The 19,142-nt window shown below is 40.6% G+C and overlaps 1 protein-coding gene across 1 annotated transcript in view; it reads left to right on the top strand.

Annotated features, from left to right (window-relative positions):
• The window catches only part of ccser1 (coiled-coil serine-rich protein 1), a 129,424-nt gene that overhangs the window by 58,740 nt on the left and 51,542 nt on the right, over window positions 1-19,142 (top strand). Inside the window, exons 9-10 of the mRNA XM_020643445.3 lie at window positions 966-1,043; window positions 6,619-6,699. Of these exons, the coding sequence (XP_020499101.3) occupies window positions 966-1,043; window positions 6,619-6,699 (159 nt within the window). The remainder of the gene's footprint in view (window positions 1-965; window positions 1,044-6,618; window positions 6,700-19,142) is intronic.

Raw genomic sequence — 19,142 nt, 5'->3', positions numbered from 1 at the left:
CCTCGCCCTATGGGAGTACATCCACATTTGAGCTACCTGTCTGTTTTTTATAAGTAGGTTGAATATTTTAATTTAAACTGAAAGGTGTGGAGCTCAGCTACTTCCTGATTTTTAACCTCTCCATGAGCCAGAGATTAGCCTGGGATTTTGTCCGTCTGACCGTTTTTCCAGGGAGTGAAAAGTGTTTTTTTTGATGGTTTTAGAAACCTTTAAATGTAGTAAGAGACTGGCTGAAAGGATGCTGAAGGCCTTTGCATATTTGTTTGGTGTCTGACATGTTGGGTCAAATGTATGTATCTTTGTTTATTGTCTTTAATCCTGTTGTTGTCGACAATAAAGTTCAATCAATCAATCAATCAAGGCAGTAAATATATGCAGATAAATAACAATTATAGTCACAAACACAGACACATCATAACATCAAACACATGTTAACATTTTTGTTTCTGTGAATTACTTTGTAACAGTTTGATGAGAAAGTTCAGAAGTTATTTATATCCCTATTATCATTCTCCTTCGTCCTCTGTGTCGGTTGCTGCTCCTCTCCATCTTCCCCTCAGTAACGTCCCCTGACAACACAAGGTCAGGTTAAAGTGCTCCGTGCACCCGGGCGCCGCCATAGGACACACCAAGTTTATCACAGAGACGTGACAGGAGATTACACAGTCATGCAGCGTTCAACCCATGACAACTTTATTGTATGCACACACACACACACACACACACACACACACACACAAGCAAAGACTGGGCAGCCAACACGCTCATAAACACGCATAAAACACTCGCAAACACACGTAAACATTTATGGGAACATCCAGACAATCACAGAAACACCTTCACATGTTTTCATCCTCTTAAACGCTCTGTATTGCTTTTTCGGGAATATGGTGCTTTGGATAAATCACAGCTGTCTGCGGTGTTCTGATGTAAGTCTAACATGGTCTCCTGTTACTTGTGTCTAGGATCCCAGCAGAGAGGAGGCCTTGATGCAACAACTGAGAGAGAAAGATGAGCTGATTCTCAGACTTCAGAGTGAACTGGTAAGAGCCACTGACCTGTAAATACACAAATCAACAGGCAGTTTATTTAAATGTTTGTTTTCTTTTTTAATGATGTCATGTTCAACATTTTTTAGAACAATTTTGATTCTTTTTAAACTTTTTTTTTCCAGGGATGAACAAGTTGACAACATAATATACAGTATATTTATCTATGTGATGTTATTTTATGTATGATTTATTGGGTACTGGTAAACGCTGTAACCACAGCAAGAAGGCTCCTGGTTCGAAATCCGAGGTCGGACAGAGTCCTGCAAGTTCTCCCTGTGCATGCCTGAGATCCACTGCTAGGTACTCCGACTCCCTCCCACAATCCAAAGATATGGTGCTGTCATTAGATTAATTGGTGACTCTCAGTTGCCCGTGGGTGTGATTGTTTGTCCGTCTCCATATGTCAGCTCTGTGATTGATTGATTGACAAGTCCAGAGTGTCCCTCGCCTCTCGCCCAATGACAGCTGGGATCGGCTCCAGTGCCTCGCTACCCCTGACAGGACAAGCGCTTTAGATGATGGATGGATGGATCATTTATTGCCATAAATGATTCATTTTTTTCAAATGATTCATTTTTTTTTTTTATAGTTTAAAGCATGTTCAAAACCAGAAATCTGGCCGAATACTTTTCCCAAATTAAACTGAAAGATTATCACCATGACAACTTCCTGACCCCAAAGGCTTCTATAAGTTGCGTGCAAGTTGGCACAACCAGAAAGTTGACTATTTCTTTAAATATTCAGAGATTTTTTCACTGGATATTCAGCGATTAGAAAGATATGAACGCAGGAACGTGTTTTTATATACTGTAATGCTTTATAACTAGAAAGAGAAGGAACTCGCGCTCTCAGACAGAGAGCAATGGAAAGTTTGCACTTCTAATTTTATCTCTGTCACACTTTCTTTTTCTTGCTCTCTGTTTTTCTAAACTTTAAAGATGAATAATTAAAATAGCGTAGAGTGTTTTTAAATTATTTGTTTGGAGGGTATGAATTAAAGACTAATTGCCTTTGAAGAAATTTTTTTTTATTCTCTTTCAAGCACAAGAAAATCCTTCTCTTTTTTTGGGGGAAGGTTAAAGACACATCACAGAACTGAAAAGTTTTACTCTTCTTGAAGAACTCGCCAAATATTTTTTTGTTATTTTTCTTGTCTCTCTGCTTCTCCTACGTTCAGCAGAGGGCGGAGTGACAGGAAAAGACTGACCACAGAAAGAGAGAGGAAACAAATGGGTGGATGGTTTTTATAGTTGGCTCAAAGTCACCCCCTCGATAACACATACATGGCGTGGCACCAGAAAGCCCATCTTTTCCATCTTTGTTAATGTAAACTGCTTGTTCCTGCCAGCTTAATGTCATAGCGGAATTATTTTGACTCCTATCCAGCTAAGAGACAAGTGTAATGCTTTCACAAATTTCCCCCTGTAGACGAGGATGGGAGGCGTGGAGTCATTCCATCTTTGCGTATTTGCAGTGATCAAATTATACTCATGAAATATAGAGATTTGAATGCAGAATACATTGCTGCTTTCATCTGCTTTTTTTTCTCTCGACAATTTGGAAGCTAGATTGTTGGAACCTCTACAGAAATGCTCCATACGGCACCGTTTTTCATCGCCTGTCATGTACACATCTGTGATTTGTCACCTGATCCATCAAAGCAGTGAAATGCAGACATTATGCCAGACCTGAGCGCCATAATGTGCCACTGTTATGGCGCTGTTGCGAGGGATGCCAGTCCAACCCACTGACTTGAGTCTCATTTGGCATCTGTTTGTTTGTACATTTTCTGGCACTGGCATCTCGTTTTTTTTCGCACTCTTCCTCGTTCGTCTCTTGTCCTCTTTTGACTGTGATAACACTCTTGTGTGGTTCCTGTCAGCAGCACCTATTGTGTTCTGTCTTCTTATTTGTACCGTCTATTATCAGCACTGTGTGCAAATACTGTGGAGGCAATTTAAAAATGGAGCTCTTTTGTATTCACACGTCAGACTAACCTCAGAGACACCTACATGAACAGGTTAATTTCCCTAAAACACTTACATGTCTGGAGATTCACTTTGATTAGACCTATTGAGCAAACCAACCCCATAAAGGAGCTACTACTGACAAAGTTCAACAGTTTATCTAATACAGTTGTCAGATTACCTTAAACCACAATATGGTTGTATCAATCCTTTCAATATCACATCAACTAAAATGGAACTAGCTGCCTATTACTTGATAATTTCTTGTTTTTCTAAGTCCAAAAACTGCAAGAAGACTCCTGCTCACTGTCCAAATTGCACCAATTACCGGTAGTTGGCATAATTTGGTACTGAAACTTCTCTGTTGTATTTGTGCAGTTGAGTGTATCCTCTTCTGCGTTCTATGTTTTAAGATGCATCAGTGTAACTTTAGCATTTGTATGAAAAAAAAAAAATTGTGTTTTGAGTATTTTCCGGCCTGTGAATTAGAATGAACCAACCTCTGCCATGACCCTTGTGACTCGTGACAGCTTTTGGTTAAAAATGTGACAAATGGGGGCGCCGGATAGCCCAGTGGTTATATCGTGCGCCCCATATGTAGGTGCTGTAGTCCTTGCCGCGCCAGCCGTGGATTTCAATCCAGACTCTGCCCCTTTGCTGCATGTCATCCCACGCTCTCTCCTCCCAACATTTCCTTTCTCTCTTCAGCTGTTCTATCCAATAAAGAACATGCAGAAAGACTGATGCAGAGCTGGCTAAACACTGGAGCTTCAGTGTCCGCGTCATGGCAAAGTGCACATCACGTTTAGGGAGGAGGGGGCGGGGGGAGGCAGCTCTCTCTCTCATGTTTTGGATTTGGACTGCAGTACCCGTTTTAAATGCTAGGTGTCCCATTGCTCCTTTGAACAATGAACCGAAGGAGCCAGATCGATGTTACAGAACAAAATGCTGATTTAAGATGATAGTATCTTAATGTGACAGTCTTCAGTCTTTAGAATTCTCTGGCGGCTACAATTCTGATATCTTTTGCTACACTAAAGATTGAAGTTTATCACAGATGATAGTGGTGTGATAAAGAATGATATTAGAATAGATTACACTTTAATATGTCAGCGACATTAATGTGCGAAGACTATTGCAGTGCTTTATTGATATTACTTTACCTATCTGAAAGGACTGAAACTATACCCAGGTGGGAGCAATGTTTTCTGACTTTGTCTTTCAAGCACTTGTCTCTTTTAATCTCTCTCTAAGACAGGGAACAGTAATGTTAAACATATAAACAGAAGTAACGAGTAGAAGCCTCTAGGCATTTGATTTTCTGCATCTGGACTATTTCTCGTTTTAAATGAATCTGTTTAACTCACTGCACGGTGTGCTAAAGTTTCTTTGATCTTTGATTTTAGACAAACTGCATTATTGTCATCTGCTTTTTCCATGATGGAACATGCTGTGCTAGTGGGCTGGGCTGGGTCTCTTCCATGTAGTGGCAGGGCAAACGGTTAGAGAGCGGAGGGTTCCTGCTAAAAAAAATAATAAAATCTGAAACCTAGGAGCCTCTGAGTGAATCAACAGCTTCATATCAAGAACGAGTCCTCTGATCAAAGACTGTAAACACAGAGCTGAGAACCAAGGTGGAGTTTAACTTCCAGTGAATCACAAGGAATGATTTATTTCCAAACGTTTTTTTTAAGAAGTATGCATCAGGAAACTGTATTTGAGATTTAATCAAGAGTACATGTTAATGGTGATGAATGCCAGCCATTACAACAGTCAACTTCTTTAATGTGTGATTTAGGAACAAGCAATATAAGTTTAAGACACAGAGGAATACACTGTACCATGTCAAGCCATGGAAATAATGTGTTATAGGAAAATCTACTCAACGATAGAACCAAAATAAATGAAAAACCATCCAGATCATTCTCTAATATGTCTCCAAATCTTAATACAAGCGATCACCTTCTTCTATCCACTGCTTTTATTTTCTCTACTTCTTTTCTTTATTTAAAAACACTATTCCTTTTTCTAACCTTTGTTTTTTAATATGGTGACAAGACCAATTTGACCACATCACACACTGATTCATCAATCAGTCTTTAGGACTCTCAGTTATGCATGCACAAATACCAACATATGCTGATCTGTTTGATTTTGCTTTTGTGTGTTTGTGTGTGTATTCACTTGTTTGGGCCTTTTCTCTGTGAGGGTTGTTCTGTCTGCTGCCACAAGATGGATTTGATTTCCAGACGTACACTGCTTGTGTGATTTTACAAGCAAAAAATGTTGAATGAATTGACTAATTTGTCTGATGGGAGCTTGCTGCAGACATACAGTTAACCCAGCCTTTTTCTTTAAGCCATCAGTTATCATATGCCCTTGAAACAAAGGTCATTTTGTCATCACATGTATGACGCTATGACTTTGTGAGGTCATGTTGTACTTGTGTCTATTTGCAGGGGGATATATGTGTGAGCTGTAGCTGGACACCTTTTCTGCTGCAGCAAAGTTAAAGTGCAGCTTCTTTTTTTTTTTTTTTTCAGGAAAGGGCAGCTCACAGCAAACGCTGTCTGCGCTCTGCCTCCGTCTGTAAATCTGCCAGTGAAAACCTATTAATTATCTCCTAGAAGGACCGGCTTGCTGGCCGGCAATCACTAGCTGTCACTTTTTATGACTTTTCTCCTCTCTCTGCTGGTGCATTTTGTTGAAAGACTGAGATCCAACTGCAACATTTAGCTGCGGGAAGCCTCCCTTGCTTCTCATGTATGTGCATGACGAATGCAAACTGATTTTTAACTCAAATCTTTTCGCTCACTTCTGCTGGACAGAACACATTACGCTGTCTAGCTATAATTAACAAACTGTCTATCAATCTTTTTTACTAACCTTACAATACGTCCTAATTCAGTTGATTCATTTTAATCAAGGTCATAAAATTCTTAATATTTCATAGCAACTTTCAACAGGATCTCCTCTACGAGCATGCAGGGCGAGCATGTCAGAATGATTAGTGCCATCATCATAAAAAGCTTTTGTCTTGCCACCGCCTTTCAAGACAATCAAAGAGGTAACGCAGCAGTCGGCAGGTTTCTGTTCAAGGTATAAGTACTGTATTTTGAAGGACATGGCCAACACTTTTCTCTCTACACCTCCTTCTGTAAATCTGCCAGGGGGAAACCTATTAATTATCTCCTAGAAGGTCTTTTCTAGCAGGCTGGCCAGCACTAGCTGTCACTTTTTATGAATTCTTCTCTACTGCTGCACTTTGAGGAGGGTCTGTGGTCCAATATTTAGCTGCAGAAAAACTTCTCATGCAATCCGGCCCCAGATTTTATGACCTCTCGGATTTCCCAGAGAGGCAGCTGAAGAGGGAGGAAAAGATTGGGGTTGGTTGAGGTTATCTAGAGTTGCTTTATTTTTTTTTTTTTAATATTCATTTGATAGCGAGGTAAGCATGCAAGCTGAGTGTTGTGAGAGGAGGCAAGGCATGAATCTGCAGGGAGAGCATTTAGCTGATCCGATTTGTCGGTATTTGATGTTCTTCCTTCGTGAGATTTTGAACATGGCTAATGGCTGCGTGTTATTGTTTTTGTATGCAGGAGAGTGCCAAAGCTGCCCTGAAGATGAAAGACTGCCAAATGACCGACCACACGACACAGACCGAACACATGGGGCCAGAGGTGAGATACAAACAGACCACACACACAAACATGCTCTGGCTCTTTTAGACACAAACAATGCAATGTGCTCTACAGTATTATGAAATGCAACTCAGTCGTATTAAAACAACATTCAATGCAACAACTTCTTTTTACTCTCTCTTTGTTTTCCTATCCGTGTCAATGCATTTTTTGCACAGCCATAGCTGCCTTGTCTCCACCCTCTCTTTTTCTTCCCCCACCTCTTTAAGAGCTTCTTTTCTCTCTGAGCTCAAGCTCTAATCCATCTTACTCTTTCTAAAGATGCTGTACTGCAGTGACATTCATATTATAGTCCACTACCTGTTCCTCCCCTCCATCCTCTCAATGCCCCCCCGTGCATGAGAGAGGGTGCTGTGCTTCTTCCTGCCTAACACCGCTAGTGGATGTGGCCTCTTCGGCTTCTCTCACTGGTCTGACAGTATGGGAACACAGCAGACTTAATGGATGACTGTCTAAAAATGGCTGCCTGTAACGAATACAGAGTCAGAGTTTGGGGTCTTTTTCTTTGTTTCCTTGTTTTTTTTTTTTTCATTTCCTCGTCTCCTCAGAAAGTTCAGTTTTTACCTCTTATTCTGCTTGCGCATCAAGTTGGCATGACACATTGTTTAAGGGGGAAAAGCTGTGTCATTGTGTGAGCGTGTGGGTGAGCAGTATGCCTACAAAAGAAGAGAGTCTTAACTACGTACTGTAGCTAGAAACTAACACATTTAAATAAGTCAAGCCTTTTTCTTGTAGCTTCTTTAAATTATCAAACCTTTAGGGCATATTTTTAACGTGTCTACCTTCTTTCTTTATTTTTGCAACATCCTGTTGCAAGATCCGATTAAGGTGTTCACCGAGGGTCTTGTGTGTGTATCTATTCTTTAACAATATGCATCACTTTAATTAGAGTCCACAGATGGAGCAATTACGGTACCTGCCGTTCTCAGATGGCAGTAAAGACAGTCAATCAGTTAAATGTAAGAGACTGTGCGAAGTACATGCAAGCTGTTCTGGATGAACATCGCTGGTAAAAGCAGCATTAAATATGTTCTCTAACTTCCTCTGATTATTATGAAACAGAAAGGAAAATTATATTTTGGTTCTGAAAAGAAAGTTCAACACGGGTTTTTGTGTCTAGCAATGGAAAGAAACGACCACTTTAGACAGTGAACTCTTGACCACATCCACATGGGAGCTATGCGCATCTAGAAATGCAGTAAATCTTGACAACAAAATTGCAGTACAGCGTCAGATTGGACGTGACTCTCCCCTTCTTCGATTGTGCAGCAAAGATAAGACAGAAAAACAGGTGCAGACAAAGAAAACGCTGCTCCGCTCCTCAGAAAGATGGCACTTTGCTGGCTGCGTCTGCATGAAGTTACAGTCCTGTATCCTATAATTTTATCATAGCTGTCATCATTCATTGCGTCTATTTCGGCGTTAAAAGTTTCTCTCTCTGTTTATTTCTTTCTGTCTGTCACTTTCTCACGCGCGCGCACACACACACACACACACACACACACACACACACACACACACACACACACACACACACACACACACACACACACACAGCCTATGCTCAGAAATGTCTGCGCTGTGCTTCATTTGCCATCACTGACTAATGCATTTCTCATAATGAAGCCTGAAATGGCTCTCACATAATTGTATGTTTCTCAGTACTGGAGGCTAAAGCAAACAAATGTGTTGGGTTGTGTGTTCAGTACACACACATTTGTATGGCACCCTATGTGGTTGCCATTTTGTGTGTGTGTGTGTGTGTGTGTGTGTGTGTGTGTGTGTGTGTGTGTGTGTGTGTGTGTGTGTGTGTGTGTGTGTGTGTGTGTGTGTGTGTGTGTGTGTGTGTGTGTGTGTGTGTGTGTGTGTGTGTGTGTGTGTGTGTGTGTGTGTGTGTGTGTGTGTGTGTGTGTGTGTGTGTGTGTGTGTGTTTGTTTTGTGAGGCAGCCATTAGTCTTAGCCTTGGATGGCAAAGTCAATAAAATTGCTGTTGAAAGTGTCAAAGTAACCTCAGTCAAATAGGTTGCATTCATGCCTCAGACATTATAATTCACTCGTGTGTTTTTTTTGTTTTTTTTGAAGATCAGCATAATATATAACTACCTGGGCACGCAGTGAGTTGAACTGATTTTGTTTGCTTAGTTACAGAGCAAACCTGTGTATTGAGAAGTCCGAGATTTGAAATTGTTTGATACCCTCAATTCAGGTAATTCTTTTTAACATGCCCATTAATTTCAATTACTTTAATTAGAGGAGTTTGAAAAAAAGAGAAAGATTATCTGTCTTGTCTGCAGCAAAAGTAGATATGAGGAGCGTTTTATCTTTGAAGATTCTCTGGGTTTTTTTTTTTTTTTTCTCCTCTCTGAGCTGAAGTGCTTTGATTAATTGGTGAGTAATCATTTGAATTCAAGAAGTGCCTGTAAGTGTCTCATCTACCCTGCAGGTGGGGAAAAAAAAAAATGTAGCACATTAGCATACCAGATCTACAGTCCATCAAAAGAAACACCAGGGTAATCCTCAAATACCAAACATGCTCATGTCTGTCTCAAAAAGTTTTAAGAGTGTTTCAAAGTGCTCAAACGTCTTTTGTGAAATTGTTTCTGCTCAGGACTGCAGTGACCTTTTCTTCCTGAAACTCTTTGTCCAGCTCAGGAAATCTGGCGAGCACTCAAGCGTATGGCGTTGCTATCTATTATAAAACCAGTACCTAGCAATAGAGTCCTCCATATGCTCTGGCCCCTTGAGTAGATGGGCTCTTAATTAGAGGAGCAGCTGGCTGCCCGCTAGCAAGCTAAGCTAGCAACACAGGTGACTTAACTCAGCAGTAGCTACAGCATGTGCGGCCTGATTTTAGCCAGCCCACCCCCCCCCCCCCCCCCCCACCCCCCCTTCCCCCATGTGCCTGGTTGTGTGTAAAAGAGAGAGAGAGAGTGAAGCGAGTGTGTGTTGGTAACTTGTGTGTGGGATATGCCGCAGCGTGGAGAGTGTCTATATAGGTTAGCTACCCCCGTGCATCGAGGACAGTCAGCTAGCAACAGAAAGTGTGTCTACAAGTGGGGCAGCTATTTCTACTGCCTCTGCCACTTCACGAGGTCGACCAGCTCACTCATCCTCTCTCTCTCTCTCTCTCTCTCTCTCTCTCTCTCCCTCTCTCCCTACCTCACCCTCTTTTCTGGAACATCCTCCTACTTTTCCTCTCTCTGTCGTTCTCCGCTTTCTCTTCTACCTGTTTGTCTTTGTCGATCCCTGAAAGTGTAGCAGTAAGCTGTCAGAAGTTCCTCTCCTTTCTCCTTCTTTTTCTCCTCCTCTTCTCTTCCTGGCCCAGGTTTCCAGGTCTCAGGGAGTCCATCAGGGATACTCCTGCCCTGGTTTCCCCCGCCGTTGGACACCCTGTCCCAGGGACTGCTCCTGGCAAACTCTGTCCCACAGAAATAGAACTTTAGGATAACTTGTCTCAAAGTTCCTCTTGTACTTTTACCAGGAAGGTCCACTTACTTTGATGGCTGGAGTGCACGTCTAATTCCTTACTGACTAGTCAGTTTATTATTTCAAACAATAATGTGCATTAGGTATTCAGATGAAGTTAAAGCTCCTGTCAGGAACTCTCATTCTGAAGATGTAGTTGAAGCATCTATCAGCAGATTTAATTATTATTCCAGTTTCACATATTGCAAGTTTAAGGATATTTTGTGGTGATTTTGAGTCTTTGTGGGGCATTTACAAAGAAACACTGGTCAGAGTCATGCAGAAAAGGACCACTTCAGATGATATTCTCCTTGTGAAGCGCTCTGCTAAGTAAGACACAGATATCCGCCTGACACGGACAGCTTGCCGTGTACCGAGAGAGCTAAAACACAAAGTGAAAAGTGTTGACCCGCCACAGATTGCTCCTCTTTCTGTCATCGTGCCAATGTAAAGATGGAAGTGAGGGTGAAAGAGGAACGGAGAAAAGGTCAGACAGGGAGAGAGGAAAACGGGGAGGTGGGGGGGGTGTTAGAGAAAATACGGGGAAGCTATTTTATGTCCCGCTGAGACTCTTAAGAGCTGGAGGTATGGTGGCTGTTTGAAAGTTTGTGTTTTTTTTTTTCCAGGGGATTGAATCGATTGAGATTGCTTTCTTTCAGCAGCTAATTTCATGGGCATTCTTAAAAGGAACATTTTATGGTGGGAATCAAAAGCTCTCAATGGTTAGTGCACTATTTCTTTTCTCGCTCTGTCTTTCTCTTTCTTAATCTATTCTCCATAGATTTCTGCAACTTCCCTTTTTTTCTCTTCCTATTTCTCCTCTTTTGCTTTTTTTGCTTCAAACCCACCCCTCTTTATATATATCCCCTCTCTCCTTAGTAGTTCCTGAGAGAAGCAGAGTACGGTGGTAGGGGTCACACGCTCAGCAGTTGATGAAACGACATACATTTAGAAAAACGCGCAGCATATATAGAAACGCTGCACATTCAAAAGCAAATGCAAACTACCACAACAAATGCAAAGGCTGAAACGCGCTGCATAAGACACAAACGCGCTGCAGAGAGGCAAAACAACTGCGTAAGCATCAAACATGCTGCAAGTACAGAAACGAAGCTTAAGTCAAAAAACACACACAACCAGAAAACAACAGCAAACACAGAAACGCTGCAAGTTCAGCCTTAAAGGGAAGTGCTCCAGGCCTGTAAACACACAACTCTGAGAAATGAGGTCTCATTGAAGCGGTAGCTTTGTTAAGTTGGCTGCCTGGCTATCGGCACCGTTGCACGGCTTGAGTACGGGACTTCTGTCCGCCAGGATTTTGAACTTGTCAGGCTCGGGGCAGAGGGCTCTCCCTTCGTGGGTGAAGTGTCAGTGTTTGATGACAGGGAGAATGTTAAACTGTAGCAAACAGATGAGCAGCGAGTTCAACCTGGACACCGGGGATGGCAAAAGCACAAAGTGTCAGGCTGGTAAAGCGGGTGAAGAGGGATGCAGCGTTTCTATATATGCTGCACGTTTTTCTAAATGTATGTCGTTTCATCAGTTGCTGAGCGTGTGACCCCGACCGGCCACCGTAGCAGAGGGAGAGTTGGAGGATCGTTTATCATCTGTTTGTGGGCTTTTATGTTAAAATGGAGAAAAGTAGATCAATCAGGTTCTTCTCTCGGGCTCATTTGGTCTTTCTTTTTTTTTTTCATCTATCTCTCGAATAAACTCAGATACTAAGTGACACCTTGTGTGTGGAGGAATCATCTCTTTGTGATTGATAGGTCACATTATAAGACGAAAAGGTCATGTCAAAGTTTATTCATATTGCACCTTTAAAAAGAACTCTCAGCTGACCAAAGTGCTGTACACGATAAAAAATCTAAAATATAAAAGGACAGATATGAGTACAAATAAAAAAATAAAGGACCCAATAAAAGACACAAGATTGATATCTCTGAGCGGAGGACATTATTACCCTGCTGACACTGCATCCCTGTGGAGGACAATCCTTTAAAGTTGTCTGAAAAAATAAAACCAATGTATCACGGGGAGCAAGCACATAGAGGCGTCCTTACACCTTCAAATGGACGACAGTGTGTTTCGCATCTGTTTAAACACAGCTGTTCATTCTTCATCTGGTAGAAGCTTTTTTTTCTTGCTCTTGGCTCTCTTCCAGCCTGCCTGTGTTTCTGATGTTTATCATCCCTCGATATGTATGTCCTCACCTGGCCTGTAGACAGTATCTCCATCCTTTTTTTTCTTTGAATTAAAGTGCAGCATTTAGAGATATAGAAAGTGCATGATGTATTACACTATCTCCCTGCAAATCTGCAAATACTGCGATGTATGAACGGACGTTAGCGAGAGTTTTTTCAAGCTTAAATGATGGATGAACTCCGTGATGTAAACCCGTAGAGAATTCAAAGAGCAGATAATCGGAGTTTAGCCCGGTATATTCTCCATGAATTTCACAATACCTTTTCTAATGCAGTGGTTATAATGTCACATGCTGACTGTTAACACCTTTCAGCTGTGTGAAATTGAGCGTTCCAACACTAAAGCAGAGCAGCCGTTCAGTATTTTGTTAGCCTCTATTTGAGGGAAGTTTTTGTCTGTGTTGATTTAGAGACTCAGAGGGAGAACAACATCAAGCTTTGGCTAGCATTTGTTCATGTCCACCTATTATGGCTGTGTGTAGAAATGATAAAGACCTCCCCACGCGCCCGCACTCTCCCTTGAACGCCTGATGGTCCTTCCTTTTTTGCTCCTGATGGGGAACCCTGAATTAAAAATGTATTCTGACATGGATCATATGAACCTGCGTCATCAGCGTCTGCCGCTTTAAGCAAAAAAAAGATGGAGGGTCCAGTGCTGATTGCCACTATGTAGGTCTCCAACTCTTACTCCTATAAACTAGATCATTTTGTACAGCTGTACTGAGTAATGGTGCTGCTAAGGATAGAAATAAAAGAGACAGATAGAGAGAAAGAGGAGGAGAAGGGGGCTGAGCACAAGACAAGCAGTTTTCTGCCCTACTTACTTCTTTTAATGTCCGACAGTCGACTTGTCCTTCCATGTTTCCTCCCTTTCTTCTCTTAATTTGATTATTTCCTTAATCCCTCTTTTGTGATCTTTATATTTCTTTCTTTTCTCTGATCATTCTCAATCTTTGGATCGCCTCTCCTTTTTTTAGTCTGTCCTTGTCTGTGGTCACCTTTCCCTTCTGTCCTTCATCTCCATTTCCTCTTTTCTCTTTTATCCATCCTGCTTTTAGACTCCTTCTCTGACATTTGTTTCATAGATTGCTTCTTTTTTTTCCCCCGTCATTTATGGTATTCACATGTTTCTCTTCCTTTCATTGCTATCCTAGTATCATCTTTCCTCCTCTCCTCCTCTCTCCTCTCTCCATTGTTGGTGTAAAAACGAGAGTGGTGGGCTTTTATGTTCACTTATTCCCGTTGTATAAATTAGTTAGGACGAATAGATTTACGTGAATGGGGAATTAGGGATAATTATCCTTCATAACCCACTTTTGTAATTACTCACTGATCAAATTTGTCGTGTACTCTCTGAAACAAAAGACTCAATCAGAGTTATTGTACTTGAGAGCTTACGAGGGCGGGACTTTTATGGTTAGGTGATTGACATACAAGCACATGAAACCACTTTTGATTGCTCACACTTCTATTGCTACCATAAGCGTTAGTGCGAAACACAATAGAAAACGACAAACACACAAAGGGGGACGGAAAATCCGGGGTACAGAGCTATAAGGCTGCTGATTTAATGAATAGCCGAGAAACAGTTTGATGTTTTTTCAAGTTAATTTGAGATGGAATAAATGAACGGAAATCAGGAAGTCAAATCAAAGCGATGACAGTTTATTTATACATTTTTTCAGGTACACTGAGGGTAGTCGCATTCTTGACTTGCAGAGGTGCTAAAAAGACAAAATACTAATGAATATGTCTATGCAGGAAAAACTGACCCAAATGTGACTGTGTTTTGTGCTCATAAGAGATTCAGATATGATTTTGAACACAACCAGTCAAGTCTGATCAATCGTCAGATTTAGGCCACCGTTATACGTGCCTCTTAAACAGACACAGGTTGGACCTTCTGCAACGCTGCAGCCAGGTCAGCATGCATGCGAGTTTGACGTCAGTCTTGAGCGACACTTGTCACATTCCTGTGGTGTGGTATCGTAACCAACCTGTGATTGTGGAAAGGAAAACACACAGAGCAATAAATCACAGCTGAGCTTTAAGTCCTGCAGCTCATAAGTAGTTTTAGTGTCAGGCTGTAGATTGAAAAAGAGGAGTGGGAACTTGGAAAGTGGTTATATATGTGTGTGCAAGATTCTTGATCTGGATGAAATCCAGATGAAGGGAGCTGCTGATGTTTTTGACTATAATTAAGAAGAAAACTTAAACTTTGAGTTTTTGTCCGACCACCCAGAAGATGCTTCCTGACGTGAAGACCTCTGACCTTTGTTAATAGGGCATGATATTCTTAATCACAATAACAGTTCCTCACTTCATATTTGAAACACATTTTGAGTCTTTTTTTTTCTATGACCACAGCTTTGTTTTTTCATGTTTCACCACAACACAGCACAACACAACACAACACAACACAACACAACACAACACAACACAACACAACACAACACAGCACAACACAACACAACACAACACAACACAACACAACACAATAGATGATAGAAAACACACTCAAGGAGGGTGACTCCATCAATGAAAGACAAAGGAGCAAACTTGACAGAAATAATCAAATATTTATTTGTAATTTTCCAATGGAAATAAGCTGAATAAAAGGAAAATGTGGCTGATAATATTCCTGACATAATTTACAAAGCATTTCAAGTTACCAGACTTTCCTCTGTTACAGTTTCAGGGTTTTTCTTTTGTCTTCCAGAGAGATCGATACACAGATGGATAAAAAGATGAATGGATACAAATCTGATAAATACAAAGAGGGAAGTTTTTCAAACGTTGTGTTACAGAGAGTTTTGTATTTTATTGCAGTTTTATGTGACCATCAACTTTAAATATTTAAGACCTCTTTCCATCTGCCTGCTAGAAATAAAGCTCTATCTATCTGTGCGTGCGTGCGTTTGCGCTTGAAAAACTGAACTTAATGGTATAATTAAAGTGGTAGAGAATCAGTGCGGTAATGTGACGCTGGACAGCATTTAATTGTTTCTTTGGAACAGCAGTTATCTGTGGTCATTAAGTATACCTGATTAATACCTTTTAATAGTTAAACTATTTATGACTTGCTCTTTACTTACCTTCACAGACTTTAAAACACCTTCTGTATAGACTTTGTCAGAAAGGCTTCAAGTGAAATTAGTCAGCAACTGAGTATAAAAACTGACATTTGGTATTACAGGAGGGAAAGTGTTGCACTGTGTTCTCACCACAGGAAAGTGATCAGGAATCAGAGCCCTTGTTCATGTGATGATTTCACAGTGAGACAGCAGTAAACCGGAACGCGCCTCACAGTCTGTAAGTCTATGAGTGTAGAGTTCAGGATTTAGCCAGTGACAACATTAGTTCATGCTCGAGGAAATCAATTCACCCAGCCCAAGAGTAGTCCAGCACTTAACCCCTTAAAACATACATTTATAAACTTCAGTGCAGACCAAATTTGGAAAGCATTCTGTCTTGATTGAGCAATTAAGACTTTATTTTCTAACATGTCAAACTATTCCTTTTAGCTACCCTTGTCTGAGTAGTCTTCTCTTTGTGCAGCATTCAGTTGCAACAGGTTGATATAACTACATTCTGAATAGTTTAAAAGCATAATATTTGAAAAAGCTGTCAAAACAAGGTGGAAATAAAAAAAACACACTTGTTTAAAGTCAGCTTTAATAAGACTTGTTAGTGCTGGCTTGAATAGGGCCTGTGAAGGTGTCAAAAGTATTGTCAGCAGAAGATTATGTAACATTAACATTTCCATAACAAAGCTCTCTCACATTAATACACTGTGCTTAATGTCCACTTAGGCTAATCTCCTGAATAGACTTTCATGTTGAAGCGGTGAGGACAAATAACACTATTATCTTATTAATATGCAGTCAGGAAAATACAGACCCCACATTTTATTCCTCGAGATACAGTACATTACTGTTACAACAAAATATTAATTCAAATACAAGTTTTTATACCGACTATGTTTTCTCTTGTATCATGAAAGAGGAAGCAGTGTTTACTAATCACATTTCTTTATGCAGTTTGTTTCACAGATTTGAAATTCAAAATAATGAGTTACAGGAATAGATCATTGCCAGCTGGGACAACATTAATATGGATGGCTGCTTATGTTCAGGGAAATACCGTGGAAATACAGTTATTTGGGCATTACGCACACGTTTGCACAGTTGCCTAAAAATCATGTCGTTGTCTCATGGCTTGGAAAACACATTGTTGTGAAATTGGTATAACATTTGTATTTTTTGGCAAGCAGATCCCTGTGTGGGTACATGAAGAACAGCCCTGTGTGGGAACATAAAGAACAAACCTCCAGTATTTATAAACCCTGTAGTCAGCCGCGGTGTCACCCACTAGCTCTATTTATTCCTCTGTTAATCAAAACTGGTTGTCACTGACGCAAAGCACCTTACACAGCTCATCAGAATTACAGGAAGGTGTCAGGTGAATCCGTTTATTTCAATGATGGCCGGTGCACTTTGCCAGGTCTTTTTATAGACACAAGCAAACATGTACTGTAGCTGTGAGTAAATGCATGTATGAATCATTCACTTCATATTAATATGGACAGATGGACAGGGAATCTCTGTCTCCTTCCGTTGTGCAAAAGTGAAGCCAAAATACCAATGTTTGCTGCTATAGTGAGAAAATTACATAATATGGAACCAATACATGCACTGAAGGGAGCCGACTGTTGAAACCGTTCAATTGACGCCACCCGCCTTCTGCAAACCGAAACAAACATATACAGTATTCATAACACCGCAAAGATCCCTGTGGCGGGTAAGGTCCAGAGCAGAGCAGATTCTTGTTTTGGTTTGGAGCAGACACTGGTTGTACAAATGAATGAATTGTTGGATTTAGTTCCATCGTTTTCTCTTGCCTTTCCTCCTTTCCTCTGCTAATCCGGTAAAGAATGCAGCTAGGAGGCAGAGCAGTCAAAAAATGATGTTGTATCTGCTATTTTTTATTTTTTGCATCAAATTACTAATAAAAACAAAAGTACTCAGGAAAACCAACACTAGGATGCAAATCAGCATGATTCTAATGAACTTTTATGACCAAATCTAAGTTTGAAAAATTGTTATTTTACATGCATTTTTTTACTTTTTAGTGTCACATCTGTTTAGATAGAGGAGGTTTATGACCTATACTGCAGCAAGACAGCAGGGGGAGCTCTAAATATTTTGGCTTCATTCTCAGGCGACTGTTGCTCAGTCCATCTTAATATTTAGTCTATGGTATGAATGATTGAATGAATGGAATAAGCATGTGGATGAGCCACATGAAAATTGTACTTGTAACAGAGGTCATGTGTCTACAGGCAACCAACTTTGCAAGCTGCTTTGAGTTAATGCCACGGTATGTTCTTGTTGAGTTTCCAGAATCGTTCTGGCAGTTATTCACATGTCATGGGAAAGCAAAGTGAGCCACTGGTGAACGCACATAAAGAGGCAGACGGTGTTGGAGGTTGATTTATGATTGCTGTGAAAAATACATGTGCAGTAAAGTATTGCTTTCTCCTCTGATCTAACAACAATCCCTCTTTGTCTCCGTCCCCTCTTTGTTTTCATTGGTTGCTTTCTTGTGTCAACATGTCTTCTGTTTCCAGGGCATCAAGGCGCATGGGAGCGCTACCATGTCGTCAAGGAGACAACTGAGTGAGTGGCTCTGTTCTGATATCACCTGACTCTGGACGTGACTGTGTCTTGTAGTGGTCTACCTTCATGTTCCGTATTAGATGGGTGAACAGGGGGTCTTGGTGCCGGGGCTTGATTAATCTACACGCCTCTCCAGGCTGGTTAAACTCTGATCTGCCATTGTTTTACTTCACACATCAGCTAATCTGGTGGATTTTCAACTACCAATATGTACTAAGGTTTTTCAGATGCTTAGTATAATAAACATTTTACCCATTGAATTCAATATTAAGGAATGACTGGTTTAAGAGGTTAATTCGTTAAAAGCATGCATATTTCAGAAGTGTGAAGACTTTGTGATTTCATGTCCTTCACAAGCCTGACAGATTCACATAAAACAAATAATCCAAGAATCCACTGCTGATTATGTGAGGTAAAATAATAGCAGATGAAGTAAGAAAAGCTAGTCTAAGCATTAATCAAGCCTTGTGTGGAGACCCTCTGTGTGAGGAATGCCACCTGCACTACCTTGTCATGTTTTGTAGACAAGAATGCTGCCTATTGTAGCCCACCTATCTCAAACAATCCTACCCGATGTGATCGTGACCCTTACAGATGTTGGCACCCAAAAAAAAAAAAAAAAATTTCTGGTTTCAGTCAGTGTAACAGAACAGCTCTGTCAAGTGGAAGCCGACGAAAAAGCTCTTGTCATATTTTATGTGCTAACTGTTAAATGAAGAAAAAGGCTGCTCAAGCAGAAGTAAAGATGATTTCTTTTTATCGCTATGCAATTGTGCAGAACATCTCTGGTAGGAGCCAATGAATCTTTACAAATTGCACATGTTCCGATATCGAACAAGGTGATGTCGTTGCTGCGGATTCTCGAAGCACAGAGGTTGTTCAAGTGTTTAAATCAAACATAGTTTACAGATTGTGGCTTATTTGAAAGGACAAAAAAATGCGGTATGCTGCCAATATGCCAACCATATTCATGCATCCTTGTTTATAGTATGCATTTTGCACTCTCTTGTTCAATAAAAATATATCAGCACATTGCACCCTAACTAATTAACCACACAAGGATTTTTAACTTACA

Source organism: Labrus bergylta, chromosome 2, assembly GCF_963930695.1.
Source record: "Labrus bergylta chromosome 2, fLabBer1.1, whole genome shotgun sequence".
In the NCBI taxonomy this organism is placed as follows: Eukaryota; Metazoa; Chordata; class Actinopteri; order Labriformes; family Labridae; genus Labrus; species Labrus bergylta.
Note: the sequence above shows the minus strand (reverse complement) of the source record. Positions and strands in the feature narration are given on the sequence as shown.